The sequence below is a fragment of the Jaculus jaculus genome, chromosome 14 (assembly GCF_020740685.1).
Source record: "Jaculus jaculus isolate mJacJac1 chromosome 14, mJacJac1.mat.Y.cur, whole genome shotgun sequence".
Classification (NCBI taxonomy): domain Eukaryota; kingdom Metazoa; phylum Chordata; class Mammalia; order Rodentia; family Dipodidae; genus Jaculus; species Jaculus jaculus.
Genome location: NC_059115.1, coordinates 54,138,826 through 54,158,801, shown reverse-complemented (window position 1 = coordinate 54,158,801; position 19,976 = coordinate 54,138,826). Strand labels below are relative to the sequence as shown.

At 45.9% G+C, this 19,976-nt stretch overlaps 1 protein-coding gene across 1 annotated transcript in view; it reads left to right on the top strand.

Annotated features, from left to right (window-relative positions):
* Ankdd1b (ankyrin repeat and death domain containing 1B) overlaps positions 1 to 19,848 on the top strand; it is a 79,563-nt gene extending 59,715 nt beyond the window's left edge. Inside the window, exons 10-14 of the mRNA XM_045133239.1 lie at positions 4,165 to 4,263; positions 10,765 to 10,860; positions 17,111 to 17,312; positions 18,665 to 18,796; positions 19,672 to 19,848. Coding sequence (XP_044989174.1) covers positions 4,165 to 4,263; positions 10,765 to 10,860; positions 17,111 to 17,312; positions 18,665 to 18,796; positions 19,672 to 19,733 — 591 coding nt within the window. The 3' untranslated portion in view covers positions 19,734 to 19,848. The remainder of the gene's footprint in view (positions 1 to 4,164; positions 4,264 to 10,764; positions 10,861 to 17,110; positions 17,313 to 18,664; positions 18,797 to 19,671) is intronic.
* Positions 19,849 to 19,976: the final 128 nt, after the last annotated feature.

Below are 19,976 nucleotides of genomic sequence, written 5' to 3'. Positions count from 1 at the left end.
CTGCGCTTGTGCCTGCGCTCTCTGTTGGCAGGGATAGAATTCTGACCAGGGGCTGGAGAGATGGCTTAGCGGTTAAGCGCTTGCCTGTGAAGCCTAAGGACCCCGGTTCGAGGCTCGGTTCCCCAGGTCCCACGTTAGCCAGATGCACAGGGGGCGCACACATCTGGAATTCGTTTGCAGAGGCTGGAAGCCCTGGCACGCCCATTCTCTCTCTCTCCCTCTATCTGTCTTTCTCTCTGCGTCTGTCACTCCCAAATAAATAAATAAATAATTTTAAAAAAAAAGAATTCTGACCAGTTTGTGGCTGCATGCTGATCCCTCAGAGGGCACACTGCCATCTACTGGTAGAGACTTTAATGTATACTTTTGGTAACGCCCTAAGCAAATTGGCTTTGTCTTAGGGTAGGAAGAGAGCTTGGGCTTCCTGATCCTGCTCTGCTGTGTGAACCTGTGTGGTTTTTCTGTTTGGTGAAGGTGTTGGCTTAGATGGCATCCTAGATTTATTTCCGTCCAAATGTCTTCACATAGGTATTCCTTCTCTTAGTAAACAATTTTCTTAGGACGTCACCTGTTTCTTTTGAAACACTTCCATGTTCATGTTAGGAAAGTTAAAAAAGAAATTAGGGCTGGAGAGATGGCTCAGAGGTTAAGCGCTTGCCTGTGAAGCCTAAGGACCCCGGTTCCAGGCTCGGTTCCCCAGGTCCCACGTTAGCCAGATGCACAAGGGGGCGCACGCGTCTGGAGTTCGTTTGCAGTGGCTGGAGGCCCTGGCGCGCCCATTCTCTCTCTCTCCCTCTATCTGTCTTTCTCTCTGTGTCTGTCACTGTCAAATAAATAAGTAAAAATAAAGGAAAAAAAAATTGAAGGCTTTTACTCTGTAACACATAAAACTGTAGAAAATTAAAATCAAAACAAAACAGAGAAAAGGCCTAGGAAGATGAGATGCTCAATGGTTAAGAGCATTTGTCACTTAGTCATGAGGGTCTCTCTGGACACAGATTGCTAAGTTTGATTCTCCAAAGCCCACAAATGAAAGCTGGACGTGGGGTTGGTGAGGTGACTCAGCAGTTAAGGTGCTTGCCCACAGAACCTAATGATCTGAGTTCAGTTCCCTAGTACCCATGTAAAGCCAGATGCACAGAGTGGCCTACGCCTCTGTAGTCCATTTGCAGCGGCTGGAGGCCCTGGCACACCCTTTCTGTTTGTCTCTCTTATATCTCTCTCTGCTTATAAACAAATTTTTTGTTTGTTTAATTTTCGAGGTAGGGTCTTTTTTAGATCAAGCTGACCTGGAATTTACTATGTAGTCTTAGGTTGGCCTTGAATGCCCAACAATCCTCCTACCTCTGCCTCCCAAATGCTGGGATTAAAGCCATCCACCATTGCTCCTGGCTATTTTTTTTTTTTTCAGAGAGAGTGAAAGCAAGAGAGAGAGTGAGATGAGAGCCAGGGCTTTAGCCACTGCAAGGGAATTCCAGATGCTGTGCTACCTAGTGGGCATGTGCAACCTTGCACTTGCCTCACCTTTGTGCATCAGGCTTATGTGGGACCTGGAGGGAGACTGAAGCTGGGTCCTTAGGCTTTGCAGGCAAGCGCCTTAACCGCTAGGCCATCTCTCCAGCCCTTTTATTCTCATCTTTAAAAAAATTTTTAGGAAAAAAGAATATTTAAGGCTGGAGAGGTGGCTTAGTGGTTAAGGGATTTGCCTGCAGAGCCTAAGAAATCATGTTCAAATCTCCAGGTCCCCCATAGCCAAACACACAGTGACACAAGCACACAGTACAATGTCTCATATGTGCCACAAAGGGACACACATATCTGGAGTTTGTTCACAGTGGCTGAAGGCCCAGGCACACCCATTCTCAATCTCTCTCTCTCTCTCTCTCTCTCTCTCTCTCTTTTCCTCTTTCTCAAAAAAAAAGCTGGACATGCCACACATGTCTGTAATCCCAGTGCACTGTGTATGGGGGAAGGAAGTGGAGATCAGAGAATTTCTGTGGCTTGCTGATGGATAGCAACTCCAGGTTGAGGGGTAGACCTCCACCTCAAGAAAATATGCAGATGAGCTAGGCGTGGTGGCGCACGCCTTTAATCCCAGCACTCAGGAGGCAGAGGTAGGAAGATTGCTGTGAGTTCGAGGCCACCCTGAGACTACAGAGTGAATTCCAGGTCAGCCTGGGCTACAGTGAGACCCTACCTTGGAAAACCAAAGAAAAGAAAAGAAAAGAAAATATGCAAATGAGTGATAAGAGGATAGCTGACATCCTCCTCTGGCCTCCACATGCACAAGCATGGGGCACACATCTTTACACACATGTATACATTATATATCACATATACTATATACACACATGTGCACACAGAGAAAAGCATCAAGAAGGCAAAAAAAGTAGCCTTCATCTCTCCATCTTGACATTACCACTTTTAACAATATTGAGACGTTTCCTTCTCTTTCTCCATGTGTATTTTTTGTTTTTGTTTTTTAAATGTACTTTAATTTTTTTTCTTTTGAGGTAGGGTCTCACACTAGCCCAGGCTGACCCAGAACTCATTCTGAGGTCCCAGGCTCACAGCAATCCTCCTACTTCTGCCTCCCCAGTGCTGAGCTTAAAGGTGTGCACCACCACACCCGGCTGTATTTTTAAGTTAAGCTCAGCTGAATACTCAATATGGTGTTTTGTGTCCTCAAGCTTTATTTTTATTTTGTTATTTATTGAGGTAGGGTGTCATTGTAGTCCAGGCTGACCTGGAATTCACTACATAGCCTCAGGCTGGCCTCAAACTTATGGTGATCGTACCTCTGCCTCCCCAGTGCTGGGATCAAAGGTGTGAGCCACCAGGCCCACTACTAAAGCTTTTAACACTATATCATAGATGTGTTCCAACTTTTAAAATTCTTTGAATTCATCTTATTGTGGTAAAATGCCTATCACATAAAAGTTACCACTTGAGGGCTTAGCGATTAAGGCATTTGCCTGCGAAGTCAAAAGACTGAGCTTTGATTCCCCAGGACCCATGTAAGCCAGATGCATAAGGTTACACATGTGTCTGAGTTACTTTGCAGTGGCTGAAGGCCCTGGTACACCCATTCTCTCTATCTGCCTCTTTCTCTCCCCTCCCAAATAAATAAAATAAAATAAAATTTAAAAAAATTTACCACTTGGATTATTTTAAAGTGTACAGTTCTGTGATATTCAGTTTACAGGTGTGAAACCATCACCACTACCTTCCTCCAGAACTTTGTTCATCTTCTCAAATTGATATTGCATTCACACACGAATCCCTCTAAACCCTCTACATCCAGGCCCTGGAAACCACCATTCTACTGTTTGTCCTTATGAATTTGATGATTCTAGCTAGCTCCTATTGAAAAGTAAAAGTGGCGGGGAGCTGGAGAGATGGCTTAGTGTTTAAGCGCTTGCCTGTGAAGCCGAAGGACACCGGTTCGAGGCTCGATTCCCCAGGACCCACGTTAGCCAGATGCACAAGGGGGCGTACGTGTCTGGAGTTCATTTGCAGTGGCTGGAGGCCCTGGCACACCCATTCTCTCTCTCTCTGCCTTTCTCTCTGTGTCTGTCGCACTCAAATAAATAAATAAAACATGAAATAAATAAACAAAACATGAACAAAAAATTTAAAAAAAGATGTTTTAAAGACTGATTTTCATATTGTCCAGGTGGGTCTTAAAGTCTGGGTTTAATAAATCCTTCTGCCTCAGCCTCCTGAGCAGGTGGGACTACAGATGCATAACAATACACCTAGCTCTGAAACTGTGTTTAATAGTTGAATACTCTTCCAATGTATGGACATACCCTGATTTAAACAGGGTGTGTACCTCCTTGTTACACATATAACTTCCTCTTGTCTTTTCCAGTATTTTATTGTGTCAACTGTCCTCTGCACCTATGTACAATTCAGTGATTATGCCTACATGGCACACTCTACTTTCTTTCAAGGTACAGTCTCAATGTAGCCCAGGCTGACCTGGAATTCACTATGTAGTCTCAGGGTGGCCTCACCTCACTGCGATCCTCTTACCTCTGCCTCTCAAGTGCTGGGACTAAAGGCGTGCGCCACCATGCGTGGCTCCATTGTTTTCTCACTGTGCAAGCTCTCTCCCCAATGCAGTGTGCCCCCACAGTGTTTTCCCATTTCTCCCGGCAGAAGCAGCAAACCCCTCTTCATGTCGCTGCTGATCTTGGAAATGTGGAGCTGGTGGAAACCCTGCTCAAGGCTGGCTGTGACCTGAAGATCGTTGACAAGGCAAGTGCTTGGCTGAGATGGCAGCCGAGACCTGGCTGTGGGCCGTGGGAGCAGGAACACTGTCGCTCCCTCTGGGAGCTGGGCATGGACCACACCTTCGAGGCAGGATTGCAAGCTGACTGTAGGAAGGTTGCACTCAAATAACAACTATACCTAAGGGTGGTTTGTTTTTGCATGTGTGTTTGCATGTGTATGGGTGTGCATGCATGTATATATATGTGAGCATATATGTATGTGCATGTGGAAGCCAGAGGTTGATAGCAGGTATCTTCCTCAATTGCTCCCCACCATATTTATTGAAATAAGGTCTCACTTGAGCCTGGAGTTCACTTATTTGACTAATATAACTAGCCAGCTTGCCCCAGGGACCCACCATGCCTGCCCAGCATTTACATAGGTGCTGGGGATTCAAACTCAGGTCCTCATGCTTGTATGGCAAGCACCATCATTGTGGTGGTTTGATTCAGGTGTCCCCCCATAAACTTAGGTGTTCTGAATGCTAGGTTCCCAGCTGATGGAGATTTGGGAATTCAAGCCTCCTGGAGGCAGTGTATTGTTGGGGGAGGGCTTATGGGTGTTATATCCAGTTTCCCCATGCCATTTTTTGGCACACTCTCCTGTTGCTATGGTCAACCTCATGTTGGTCAGGGGGTGATGTCCACCCTCTGCTCATGCCATCGTTTTCCTCTGCCATTGTGGAGCTGTCCCTTAAGCCTATAAGCCAAAATAAACCTCTTTCCCCACAGACTGTTCTTGGTTGGGTGATTTCTACCAGCAACATGAACCTGACTGCAACAGTAAAGTGGTATCAGGAGTGGGATTGCTGCTAGACACCTGACTGTGTGACTTTGGTCTTTTGGAGCTGTTTTCAAGAGGAATGTGCAAGAATTTGAAACCTTAGCCTAAGAGATGCCTTGCAGTGCTATAAGTACAACTTGATGGACTGTTCTGGTCAGAGTTGAAAGACCTGAATGCAATAAGAGCTATGGACTGTGAGATTTGGCTTATGAGAGTGAGAAAGAGCTTTGCTTGGACTAGGTTAGAGGCAGTTCGTGTGGGAAGCTTGCTGTTATGGCTGTGTCCTGAGAAGTTGTGCAGGGTTGCTTTGTGGAGACTTGAACTGGTGTGAGCAGATGGATATGGCACAGAAAGAAAAATCTTTGGGTGAACTGTTGCCCATTCAGCTGCAATTGAGAGGTCATAACCTTTGAGATTGGGCCATCTGACCTAAACTGTGGCAACAGGAAGAATGTAGCTTCTTTTGGAGGGGCCTGAGTGCTCAAGGAGTGTCCTGTTCTTCAAAGTCGGCTTTATTCCTCACCGTGGATTATCAAATTGGCACCCTACCTGGTATTGTGGAGTATAAGAAATGCAGGAAAGAGAGGGTCATTGAGCTTACAAGATAGTCTTGTGTTTTGGAAATGGCCATGGGAAGTGTGAAGCAGGTTTGCTGGATGCCTGCACGGAGACCCCATGGGGCCATGAGGATGAACCATGGATTGCAGTGGAGACCCAGTGGAGTTGCTGGGACCACGAGATGGCTGTTAAGGAAAGCTGCTGCCCCGATGAAGTTTTCCAGGGCCATGAGTAGCCTAGCTGGAGGGGTGGACTTGGAATGTCAGAGACTTGTTGCTGGTTAGAATTACTGAACGTGGAGATTTGTCACTGGCTAGAGTTGTTGGACTTAAGAGTTACAGTTTGATGTTTGTCCTGGTTGTTTTAAATCTTGTATTTGCTGAATGTTTCTTTGCTATGCCCCAAACCATCTTTTGCAGTATGAATGTTTATTCTGTGCCATTATGGGTTTTGGGGATTTTTGGTATTATGGCTAAGTTAAAAGACCTTGGATTATGGGGATTTATGAACATCATTGAGATTGAATCATTGAGACTGAATGCATTGCATTTTACATCATGGATGTTTACCAGTTTATTGGGGCTAGGGGTGGAATGTGGTGGTTTGATTCAGGTGTCCCCCATAAACTTAGGTGTTCTGAATGCTATGTTCCCAGCTGATGGAGATTTGGGAAATCAAGCTTCCTGGAGGCAGTGTATTGTTGGGGGAGGGCTTATGGGTATTATAGCCAGTTTCCCCATGCCAGTGTTTGGCACACTCTACTGTTGCTATGGTCCACCTTATGTTGACCAGGGGGTGATGTCCACCCTCTGCTCATGCCATCATTTTCCCTTGTCATCATGGAGTTGCCCCTCTAGCTTGTAAGCCAAAATAAACCTTTTTCCCCACAAGCTTCTCTTGGTAGGGTGATTTCTACTAAAAACGTGAACCTGACTGCGACAATCATCTTGGCTCCAAAGATGTGTTTTTAGGATTCAAATTATTCATTGGATTTTTTTCAAAATTATTGATGCATATGGTCTAAAGATTCTCTCTCTCTCTCTCTCTCTCTCTCTCTCTCTCTCTTTGTGTGTGTGTGTGTGTATTGGGTTAGAGAGATGGCTCAACAATTAAAGGCACTTGCTTGTAAAGCCTAACAGTTCAGGTTCGATTCCCCAGTACTCAGGTAAAGTCAGATGCACATGGTCGCACATGTGTCTGTTCATTCACAGTGGTTAGATGCCCTGGCGCTCCCGTTCTCTCTTCCTCTATGTACCTTTTTTCTCTCTCTCTTTTTTAAATAAATAAATAAAAATAAAATTTAAGATTATGTATGTGTATATGTGTGTGTGTGTGTGTGTATGTGTGTGTATGTATGTGTATATATAAAGTTTTATAGCAAAAATTTCCCATCTACTCTTGTCTCTGGGTTCCACACTACTCAGCTGTGTGTATGCATATAATTGTCTCCTGTTCCATGTTGTTTTATAAAAATTTTTTTGTTCATTTTTATTTATTTATTTGAGAGCAACACACACAGAGAGAGAGAGAGAGAGAGAGAGAGAGAGGCAGATAGAGAGAGAGAATGGGCACGCCAGGGCCTCCAGCCACTGTGAATGAACTCCAGACGAGTGCACCCCCTTGTGCATCTGGCTAATGTGGGTCCTGGGGATTTGAACCTCGAACCAGAGTCCTTAGGCTTCACAGGCAAGCGCTTAACCACTAAGCCATCTCTCCAGCCCCCATGTAGTTTTATGCATATACAAAATACATTTTGTCTTTATTTTATGCATTTTTCCACACAAGATGGTGATATATTCTTGCCCTTGCTTTCACCTGCCTCAGCTTCCCAAGTGCTAGGTTACATGTACGCATCACTCTGCTTGGCCATTCTGTCTTTTTAAAGACATTCTGTATTTAGTTTTTTTCTCTCTTAATATTGAAATATTATGACTTTGGAGTGGAAGTCTTTACAAATTAGCATACAAGAGTGTTTCTTCATTATTTTTACGGCTGCACGGACCTATTCTAATTTCTTTAGTCCTCAAAGAATAGGTGTTCAAGTCATTGTTAAACTTTCATTCAAGCTGCAGTATATAAACTTATGTGCATCTAAACTTTTTGTTTGTTTTATTTTGTTTTGCGAGGTACGGTCTCACTCTAGCTTGGGCTGACATGTAATTCACTATGTAGTCTCATGGTGGCCTTGAACTCAGAGCGATCCTCCTACCTCTGTCTCCCTAGTGCTGGGATTAAAGGCGTGTGCCACCATATCCAGCTCTAAATTTTTTTTTAAATTTAAATTTAACTTTTGGTAAAATACACATACAATTTACCAACTTCTGGCCCCCCCCAAAAATAAATAAAATTTACCAACCGTTTTTTGGGTGTGTAGAGTTGTTATCTGTGGTGTCTGTAACGTGTGGTGTATACACATGTGTGTGTGTAGATGTGTGCACCCCATACATGTGTGTGCAGAGGCCAGAGAATGTTGGGTATCCTACTGTTATTACTTACCTGTGTATTTCTTACCTTGAGTTGCTATCCATTAGAAAGCCCCAGAAAACCTGACTTCAGACACCGTGTATCAGAACAGGACTGATCAACCTAGTCCCTACTCCCAAAAGATCTCAACATGGGTCTTGGGGTGGCCTTCTAACTTTCTGGAAACCCTCTCACCCCCTTGTTGGACAAGAGTTCTGAATTTGTTCCTTCCCTTAAGGTCTTCCTCCCAGAACTCTAAGCTGTAATAAAATAAAATCTTATCCTCTGGTCTGTGGATTTCATTCATGAGACAAAAATCAGGAGCCCACTGACTCTGAGAGCCTTGTGTGACCATTGATCTTCTGGGACCCTAGCTCCTGAGTGATTGCCCACCCTTGAGCCCAGATAAGGCTCTGTCACTTCAAGGACACCATGTGTTAGTAAGGCCCCATTAAGGTGCGGATGGAAAAATAGGAGCAAAGGTTTGTTAGAAGTTTAACTTTCCCAGGGACCTTTGTCCTGGGTCTGGTGGGCTCAAATCTCCCTGGGCTCTTAACCCACTGCCCTGGGTCAAAAGCGCTCAAAGTTGTACAGTTTTCCCTCAGCATGTGCTCTGTTGGGAGGTTTTCTCAGGAGCGTGAAAACTTGACTTTTAGAGCTGCTGCCTTCCTAAAATAGGGTAATTATGCTGACTGACTCAGATGGCTTTACAAGCCAGAATGCAGACAGCATGCAATTAGAGACTTGCTGAATGCCTGTAAAACGCAGTTCTTCCTAATTTCATTACTGTCTCTTCTGATTAGAGGCTTGATTACTTTCAGCTCGAACGTTCCAGCTCACCTGGGTCTTAGTGCGTGCGTGCACTAATCGCCAAACAACTAGTGGGTGGGAATCATATGTGCTCCTCAAACCCAGACATGTCAGAGAATTGTTGAGATGAGTTTCTGGATCTTTAGTGTTAGAAACACAGGTTCCTGGCTGGAGAGATTGCTCAGCGGTTAAAGTACTTGCTTGCAAAGCCTGACAGTCTGGGCTCTATTCCTCAGTATGCATGTAAAGCCAGACGTGCAAAGTGGCAGACACATATGGAATTCTTTTGCAGGGGCAAGAGGTCCTGACATGCCCATTCTTTCTCTGTCTCTCCTTGCAAATAAATTATATATATAATATATATATGTGTGTGTATATATATATAGCAGAATTATATATATATCAGAAAACAAAAACAAGAAACATAGGTTCCTAAGATTGGAAAATTTCCTGATGTTATTTATGAACATTAATTTTGGGGGGATTTTTTTTTCGAGGTAGGATCTCACTCTAGCTCAGGCTGACCTGGAATTCAGTATGGAGTCTCAGGGTGGCCTCAAACTCGGCGATTTTCCTACCTCTGCCTTCCAAGTGCTGGGATTAAAGATGTGCACCGCCACACCTGGTTTATGAACACTAATTTTAATTACCTTCTTTGTTTCTGGGTGAACTTTCCATGTGTCATTTGACAAGCAAGTAAGAGCTACCATCCACCCTCCATTGGGGAGAGATGTGGAGTAGTTGTGTACCGTACAAGATCTAGGGGATGCTGTCTGCAAAACCATGGCTCTGGTTTTGAACTTGGTCCATCCTGAGCAGGGCACACCTTTTTCTAACTTGTGTAAGATATCACATGGGCTCCAGGCAGCAGTACTTCAGATTATGTCCAGGACAGCCAGTTTTTGTTTATTCCATTTGGTTGAGATGAGGAACACCTGTCCTTTGGCTACAGGCGTATGTTATAAGAGAAAAAAAGAAAACAAAACAAAACAAAAACAAAAACAACTAACGTCACACACCTTTACCTTCCAGCACTCAGGAAGCTGAGGTAGAAGGATTACCATGAGTTTGAGGCCAGCCTGGGCTACAGAGTAAGCTCCCCATCAGCCTGGGCTTGCGTGAGACCCTGCTCCAAAACAGACAAAAACTTCTAGACAGGAGCCTAGTAAGCTGTGAGTTGGCCATGTTGTCATCACTGATATCAGTCTTAGTAAGATCCAGTCTTGTTCCATCTTCCTACCTCACACTCCTCAAAGCAAGGCCTCTGCTTCCCTGGCCGGACATGGCTGTTCAGGCTTTTGCTGTTGTGGCAGCATTTTCTTCAGGAAGAGGAGGAAGGGGAGGAGAATAATATCTCTCTTTAATTTATTTTTATTGTTTTATTATTTTTCTTTTTAGTTTCTTCCAGGTAGGGTCTCACTCTAGCCCAGGCTGACCTGGAATTCACCCTGTAGTCTCAGGGTGGCCTCGAACTCATGGTGATCCTCCTACCTCTGCCTCCTGGAGTGCTGGGATGAAAGGCGTGCGCCACCACATCTGGCTAGTATCTCTCTTTGAAAGCTATTCTCCAGAAATCACATGGGCCGGGATGTAAATAAACCACACACCCAGTGCGAGGGTGGCAAGGAGCCATGCTAGGCGACAGATGTCCTAAGGGCTATCCGTGCCTCATGGCATCTGCTCCCGACCCTCACACCTGGGTGTACCTGCAGAGCCTCACAGTCGCTAAGGGCTAGCCTAAGGTCTTCTCAGGGAGCCAGTGGTGGGATCAGGATCTGAGCCCAAGCTTCACAGCGCAAAGCTCGAGCTCCTACCTACCACGCGCTGCACCTGACTCTCCTTTTGTTCCCTTTGTTTTCTTTCGACTTTCAGCAAGGAAAGACTGCCCTGGCTGCAGCCTCCAGAAGCCATCACAGCCTTGTTGTAGACATGCTCATTAAAGCCGAGAGGTGCTCTGCCTGGAGAGAGGTAAGTAAGGCTGATCCCAGCCCAGCTGGGGCTTTCCCTGCCCGCTGTCATGGAAGGCACTATGGGGTCTGTGCAATTCTATTTTCTCCTGTAGTGGAGCAGAGTCCTGCTCAGTACGGTGACGAACCCCTCTGCCCTGTGCTACCCCTATGCATGGGACCAACAGCACCCCTTCTTGCTCCTCTTCCTTTACCAGATTTGAGAGTGTGGAATTCAGCTGGGCCAGGCAGCCTTGTCCACCTCAGCTCTGGTGGCCTGGCATGCCACTGATTTCAGCTGTGTTCTTTGTCCTGCAGTCTGAGCCCTGGCCTCTTACTGTAAGCTCCAGTCAAACAGCTCCTTTGTCCAGCCCTGATGTTTTGCTGCAACCCTACCCTGGCTTCCCAACCCTCAAGTATTCTGTGGCCGTTGTGGAACGTCACTCCTCAGAGAACACAAAAGACATGCCTCTAAGCCCTTTTCTGCCTTTTTCTTTCATTTTTCTTCTTTCCTCTGTTATCTGCCAATCGTACAACTTTTCAGAAACTTGCCCTTCTCCCCTTCCAGATTCAAGTCTGGGCCCTCACGAGAGATGTCAGTTTCTAGTGATGTGTTGTTTCCGTCCGGGCTTGCGTGGCTCCCCCTGTGTCCTTGCAGGTCCCCGTGGCTCAGGGGGTCTGCTGTGGGGGAGCGACAAACAGCATCTGATGTCATTGGCTACACCTGGGAACTGCCCTTTAAAGCGAGAGCTTTGATTGTCCACTCTCTCACAACCTCGTTTTCATAGCTCAGCAGCCTGGATGTGCAGTCACATATCACTGAATGACAACGACACTTTAGGAGAAGTGCGTCATGGGGCAATTGGATCACGTGAGCACCACAGAGTATACGTACACAAACCTTGGTGCCACACTGCCATGCCCACGCTGGTCCAAATGCTGCCGTGTGGCTTGTCTCTTTCAAAGCCCACACCATCCTGTGACGGTTTTCACCTGCAGATCAACAGTCTGCTTTGCCTGTGAAAACAACAGGGATTTTTTTTTTTTTAACAATTCAAATTCTATTTACTTTCCTCCTCCCTTATTTTATTTCCCTTTTCTTTTTTCTTTTTTTCTGGTTTTTGGAGGTATGGGGCCTGGCTGGTTCCTCTTTCTTGTCTTACCATGTTCTTGATCTTTATGCTGATTTTTTTTTTTGTTGGCATTTCCCCTCCCCCCCCTCCCCCCCCCCCCCCCGAGGTAGGATCTGCTCTATCCCAGGATGACCTGAATTCATTATGTAGTCTCAGGGTGACCTCAACATCATAGGGATCATCCTGCCTCTGCCTCCTCAGTGCTGGGATTAAAGGCATGTGCCACAACTTCCGGTTTATTTTTGTTTGAATTTTTATTTTTATCTGAGAGAGAGAGAGAGAGAGAGAGAGAGAGAGAGAGAGAGAGAGGGAGAGAGCACATGAGAGCATGCCAGGGTCTTTAGCCACTGCAAACAAACTCCAGACGCCTGTGTCACTTTGTGCATCTGGCTTACATGGGTCCTGGGGAGTCAAACCTGGGTCCTTCGGCTTTGTAGGCAAACGCCTTAACTGCTGTACCATCTCTTTAGCACCTGGCTGATTTTTTAAATCATGAAGTTACTAAAATATCTTTACCAACTTCCATCTTTTCTCTCTTTCTCTCTCTCTCTTTCTTTTCTAGGTAGGGTCTCACTCTATCTCAGGCTGACCTGGAATTCACTATGCAGTCTCAGGGTGGCCTCGAACTCATGGCGGTCCTCCTACCTCTGTCTCCCAAGTGCTGAGTGCTGGGATTAAAGGTGTGCACCACCACAACCAGCTTCATTCATTCTGTTTTTGATGCCTGGTAGCAGTCTTAGATTCTTTTGGCTAGATGAGAATAAATGACTCTTTCACCAAATGAATAAGCCTTCTTTCTTATAAAATCTTTCCTACACAAGAGTTAGATAACTTTGAAAAGTTTATAAAAGGTACAAACACAGCTGAAGCACAAATGTCGCTTCAGAAATGGTGAGTTGTTAACCCTGGGGGAAGCTGGAGTCCTGAGGTCTATGTTGGGAGAAAAATTTATTTCTAAATACATAGCCTTCTAAATTAATTTTTTGGTGTGCATGTGTGTATTATATGTGTATATGTGTGTAAGCATGGGTGTGCACATGCCACCGTGTATGTATGGAAGTTGGGGTGACTTTCAGGTACTGGTCCTTGACCTGCTTGGAGGAAGAAGCTCACGTTATTCACTGCTGCTCTTGTGCCAGGCTAGCTGGTCTGGAAGCTTCTGGCAGATTGTTCCACCTTCATCTCCACATAGGTGTGGCTAGGATTACAAATGCCTGCCACGGGGTCTGACTTTGTATGTGGATGCTAGGGTTTCATACTTGAGGTTCTGATACTTGTGTGGTGTGTGCTTTATTCATTGAGCCACCTCTCCAACCCGTGTTTATAAAAAAGAAAAATCGGGCTGGAGAGATGGCTTAGCGGTTAAGTGCTTGCCTGTGAAGCTTAAGGACCCCGGCTTGAGGCTCAGTTCCCCAGGACCCATGCACGTTAGCCAGATGCACAAGGGGGCGCATGCGTCTGGAGTTCGTTTGCAATGGCTAGAGGCCCTGGCGTGCCCATTCTCTCTCTCTCTGCCTCTTTATCTGTTTGTTGCTCTCAAATAAATAAATAGAAATAAAAAACTATTGAAATTAAAAAAAAGAAAAATCTTTGTTTCTCAAACAAGTTCATCTCGTGGTCTAATATAAACTGGTTCCTAGAAAAAAAGACTCAAGTGGGGTTGGAGAGAAGACTGTGTGGATAGAGCCGCTTGCTATCCAAGCATGAGGATCCTTGGCACCCCAGTGAAAATCTGCTAAGAGTAGGGAACATTTTAGTCCAGGCTCTCTTACAGTGAGGTGGGAGTCGGAGATGGGAGGATCCCTGGAAGCTCACGTGACAGTCAGCCTGATGCCTGCAGCAGCAAACCAACTAAAAGACCCTGTCTCCAACAGCATGGAAGGCAAGGACTGACCCTGGGGGTTGACCTTTGATCTCCCTGTGCACACCATGGCACGCACATGGACACACACACACACACACACACACATACACACACATTCTGTCTCTTATACACAAAGATGAAAGATAATGTGAATTTCTCCTTTATATATCTTATAACCATCTAAATGCACATCCCAATTATGTTGCCTGTTGACATAATTGAAACATATGTAAGACCCTCATCCATCATTAAATTCCGTGGTTCAGAAGCAAAAGATGCATCTTAAAGTCTAGCTTATGCTGCTTTAATCATCACTTTTGTGGCTCATGTTACTTGGGCAACCATGGCAGATTAGCTATCCAGTCCTTCCATTGGCTGTTGGGAAAGTCCTGGGCTTTCCCAACCCCTGCCTTTGGTTGTGGAAGCCTGAGTGTCTCCCCAGTCCAATCCCAGAATGCACAGAGCATGCAGGATTCTCCAAGACATAAACATGCGATTGAGCAAAGGTGAATGACAACCTATTCTGGCCTCTTCACCTTGGGGTGCTCAGACAAATCTCGCTAGATTTGTCACCATTTCAGGAAAAGCAATGAGGAAGGAAGGGGAGAGGGCCACAGCTCCCAAGTTTGTTGGCTCTTCTTGACTCTACCACTGAGGATTCCTGAGAGCAAGGCACTAGGAAAGTAAAACCCAGGCCAAGTTGGAGAGGACTTTGTACTTTGAAGTCGTTTGAACCATTATAGGTGATTCTCCTCCTATTTCTGTTCTAACTTCTGAGCACCAGGTGCAGACACCAGAGGGATGCCTCACCCTTCTCTCTGTCCAGACTTTTCAGGAGCTTGTAGAGCTTCCAGGAGACGCCTGCTGATGCTGCAGAGGGTATGGTTTGGTTCATGATGAGGGCGGAGGTACAAGCCCCACCAAGTTCTCAGAGGTTTTGAAAGCCAAGCTCATATATCCTTTGGTTATTTTTGGTTTATGGGTGTGGTGTGTACATGCATGTATGCATGTAGGTGTTTGGGCACATGCATATGGAGGCCAGTGTCAACACTGGGTGTCCTCCTCTATCACTGTCCATGTGACTTAAAAAGGGAGAGAGGAGAAGGGGTGTGCTAGGGCCTCTAGCCACTGCAAACCAACTCCAGACCTATGCTCCACCTAGTGCATCTGGCTTAGGTGGGTCCTGGGGAATTAAGCCTGGGTCCTTTGGCTTTGCAAGCAAGTGCCTTAACTGCTAAGCCATCTCTCCAGAGCCCCACCTTATTATTGATAGGGTCTCTCACTGAACCTGGGCCTCTCTGATTTGGCTAGACTAGCTAGCCAGTAAGCCATAGGGATCTACCTGTCTGTCTTCCCAGAGCAAGAATACAGGTGTGTGTCACCACACCCACATTTTGCATGGATTCTGGGGATCTGAACTCAGGTCCTCGTGCTTGCATGGCAAGTACTTTACCCATGAACCATCTCCCCAGCCCCCCATTACCCTATTGGCCCATTTCCTTCCCTGGCATCAACTCTCATCTTCTTTTCATGGTATCACTCGTTAAGATTCATGTTATTTATTGATTCATGTTTTACTTATAAAAATAGAATCACTATACAAGAAGACAGAGAGGCAAGTCGGGGAGCCTTAACTGAACCTTTTGGTGGGCCGTCTGTCTTGCATTCCCCAAGCTGAGTTACAACCTTCTGCAGGGGAATCACCGGGGGCTCTAATAACATATGTGTGGCATGCAGTTCTAGAAAGCCATGACACCTACTTTTACACCGAGATTCTTTTCTCCACTATTTTTGGAGGTTTGATTCTGCAGGACTATGGTATATTCTGCCAAAGGGCCAGCAGAAAGCTTTGAAAGACCAGAAAACGAAATACCAGTCTAGGTATAGTACTGTTCTGCTCAGCTCATCTAAAGTGGCTTGAAGCAAAATGACATCCATTCTGGGCTGGAATGATGGCTTAGTGGTGAAGGAGTTTGCATGTAAAGCCAAAGGACCCAGGTTCAGTTTTCCAGGACCCATGTAAGCCAGATGCACAAGGGGGTGCATGTGTCTGGAGTTCAGTTTCAGTGGCTGGTGGCCCTGGCACACCCATTCATTCTCTCTCTCCCTCTTTCTCTGTCAAATAAATAAAAAAATATATTTTTTTAAAAAATGACATCCACTGGGCATGGTGGTGCATGCCTTTGTCCCAGCACTCAGGAGGATCACCATGAGTTTGAGGCCACCCTGAGATTCCATAGTGAATTCTGGGTCAGCCTGGACTAGAGTGAGACTCTACCTCGAAAAACAAAAAAAAAAAACCAAAAAAACAAAAAAACAACAAAAAAAAGACATCTATTTTTCCCTGGTCACTTCTTTCCCTTACTCTATCCCGAGCTGGGCTCATAGTCTGTCTTCTCACTCTCAGGAGAGGGTAGAAGGAATTGGGGTACCAGCTATGGGTGTTATAATTAAGAATACATCCAATCTGAGTCTCACTGAGGCTTCAGTATGAAAATCAAATTTTCAAAATAAGGACGATACAGGTTGAGTAAGGCCATTAAAGCATGATTGTTGCTGTGATGGTTCATCTGCTAGAAAATCCACACTGTTCTCTTTGGGAGCAGCAGAGCAGGGACCAAAACCCCTCACATGTTCTATTTCAGACAGACAAAGGCAAGCTTTTCATTGCAGACATCTCTGTTCAACTGGATGACAAGTGATGATTGATACTGAGAAGTCTCGGTTGCCACCCTAGCACTTAATCTGAAAAGCATATATACCATGACATAAGGCCGCGAGAATGGTGGAAAAGAGCTGCCTCAACATACCTCAAAAGGGGCCCGACTGAAACTAAGGACAATTGGCAAAACAAACAAGGGTGATGTTTTCCTGTGAACCAGATACCAGCACAAGGGGGAAGGAGACCAACACAGAGAAAAATCAACTCCTACCAAATCAGAGAGCCAGAGCCTCAGAGGCCCCCAACACCTCAGCACTGAAGCAGACCAAAAATGAACCCAACATGGCTCAGGGAAATTTTGCAGAAGAGGGGGCGGAAAGAATGTCAGAGTCACATGTTGGGTCATGATCTGCAGAGACATTTATCATACCAATAACTGTGGGCTAACTCCACAATGCACGACCCATTTACATCAACAAGGAGTGTCCAATGGGAGGGGGTAGATCATAGATGAGCCTAAACAATGGTACCAAACTGCCTGGATTTGCTGAAAAGAAAACTAATAAATTAAATTTAAAAAAAAAAAACCCGTTACAATTACTTTTCAATTTAGGAGCATCCGGAGAGCATCCAGCACCCACCAGCAGGCTTTATGTTGACATTCAAGCCAGACCACAGTCTGGAGACCAGGCACATCCGCACGCTTCTCTGGAATCTGGCCTACCACCAACTGAAGGCCAACGAGTGGCAGAGGCTAGCCTGCTCCTGGGGCTTTACAGATGACCAAATCAGAGCCATCGGGGAGCAGTGGTCAGGTGAGTGGGGACCCTATGACATGGACGGGAGCGTTAGGACATTCAGTGTTAGGAGCAGCGTTCTCCACCCTCCCTCCCTTTCTTCTTCCCTTCCTTCTGCCTGGTGCTCACTTAAGCAGCAGGGCCCACAGGTCCCTGGGATAGGAGTGTGAGCTTAGCCAAATTCACAAAGGGGGTTGTGAATTTTGCAGAAAGTTCACCATCTTGGGAATCTGCGATAAACTGAACTCTGCAAAAGATGACTACTTCAATTGAGTTGTATTACCAACGTGGCCTTGGACACTAAGGAAGTCATAATATGTGTTGGTGTACCTTTGGGAAGCCAGTCTGGTTTCTGGAGTTTCTTGAGACTGTTGGGAGTTGGGGTGGGGGTGGGGCGCGCAATGAGGGAACTTACCGTACAGTGAAAAGACTTAAGGGTTCCAGGAGGTATCTCTGACCGTGTTGAGGGGAAAGTGTTCTTAGAGGACATCATCTCACTATAACATCCACATTCACAATCCCTCTGTACTGCAGTTCACAATAAGGCCACTGGAACTGGGAAGTTTGTGGGCTTCTGAGCAAAGAATGGTAGGTTGTTGGGACTGATGGACAATTCATTTGTTGAGAACAAGGTTAGGAAGGGAACACAGTGTTTGCCTTCCCAGGGGCACATTCTTCATGCCAAGAGCACAAGACCTGCCTTCCGTGGCATCTGTCTGCTTCTGCTGTGGAGTCACTGTGTGTTGGCAACTGTGACCTCACTTGCAAAGTGACAGTAGTTTTTATGTCTTCATATACCGACACTTTTCCCTGCTACCCAGAGGCTAGGGCTCCAGCATATGGCCACAGGCTGAGCAATTCTGACTTGAGTTACAGACTTGCCCCAAACTGGTTTCCTTGCAGTCGGAGGGGCAGTGTGGTACAGGCTGGCTGCTCAGCGATGTGCAGGTTTTCATCAAGCACCAGGGAGCTTGTCAAACATTCTCATATGGTTCTACTGAGTCAAATCTGCCTCTTGTAAGATGCCAGGTGAAACATGCGCTCTGGGCCTGAGCCGCCAGCAGCACTGAGTATAGTCTCGTGGAGATTGTCACCACCAAGCAGGTGCCCACGGTCGTTGAGGCTCTGTGTGCTCCCTGAGGTGGGTGCCAGCACAGTAAATTCAGGTCAGGGTGCCTTTCATTCAAAGGCTGCCAGCATCACACAGCCCTGGTGAGAGAGAAATGAAAGGGCTTGCTCCCATTGCCAGGCTTTTCATTTGAGGCCTATGGCAGGAGGAATGGAGGACACAGTAGCATAGAAAGAGTGCTGAGGTCAAATCAGAGACCAGTGAGTGATGCTTCACGTGGGACCTCTTGTCCCCGGCACAGGTCCTGACAGCTTCCGCGAACACGGCTACAGGGCTCTGCTCATCTGGCTGCACGGGGCCCTGATGACGCAGCATGACCCCGCCAAGCACCTCTATGAAGAGCTGGTGCACGCAGGCTTCCCGGAACTTGCCGGTAAGTTAATTGAACACAAACCCAGGGACGTCGTGGCTTAGCATCAGCTCCTAAGTGAGTGCTTGGAAACAGCGGGAGAGTTCGTTTGTGTGTGTGCGCACGCGTGTGTGTGTGTAAGAGAGAGAGAGCATGCACAAGAGAGAGCGAGAGAGTGTGTGTGGGGGCAATTACAGGATTTTGCTTAAACCCCTATTGGAAAGCTTGTAAGCATAGTTTATGTGAAGATGCTGTCTGTAGGTAGAAAAGAACAGACAGACCATGACTTTGTCAGTTGAGGTCACTGTAGAGAATCAATGATCATTTTGTCAGGGAAGATTCTATGAAAACGTCACCACCTTACGTGCATTTAGAGCTCTCATGTCACTACTGGGGCAAAGTGGAGGGGCATCGGCTCTGGCTTTCTGGGAAGCAGTTTCACTCAGAGCTGAGCATATGGGTGAGGTAGCCTGGCTGCTGGGTCGGCCTTGATTCAAGCAGGGAAAATGGGCATGAGCCACAGCGTAGATGATGCCTACCTTCTAGGACATTATCTCAGCATTTATTTCTGCACATTTAAACTTGTCCTCTTTTTATGAGAGGATCTGTAAGAATTCAAGGCAGCCTGAGGAAGTGGTGAAGGGTTTGTGCTCAGGAACCTGTCTGGGCTCACCCTTGATTCCAGTTCATCAGGGTTTCCTACCTTCTGGACTGGTGCTTCGAGCTCTCAACTAGGGAAGAAAATAATGTTCATTTCAAAAGGATGTTGTGGGGTGGTGGGTGGGGGGGAGGGAAGAAAAAAAAATAGGCTGTGGGATTGAGTAATAGTGCCTGGAACACAGTGTCTTAAAAATATTATCACAATATTTTTCATCATGTTATTCTATTTTTTTCCCCAGAAAAGATTCGTCAATTCAAAAGTAAGACTAATTCAAGCTCCAAGAAATGTGTGGTTTCCTAAGTGCCCAAAGAAACTGTATTTAAATGATTTTTCCACTCCACATTCAGTTCCTTACTGCCTTGAGCTTCTCCTCGCAGTATGGACCTTCTTCTCAAGCACAAAGATGGTGGTGGCAGCTTCTCTAGCAGATGAAAACAGTGTAACACACCAGCTTCTCAAAAGCTAGAGTCATGTATTGCTCTTGGTTTTGATCAAGGCAAATTATATGTGATCTTCCTATTTCTGTCATTTGATACATGTATG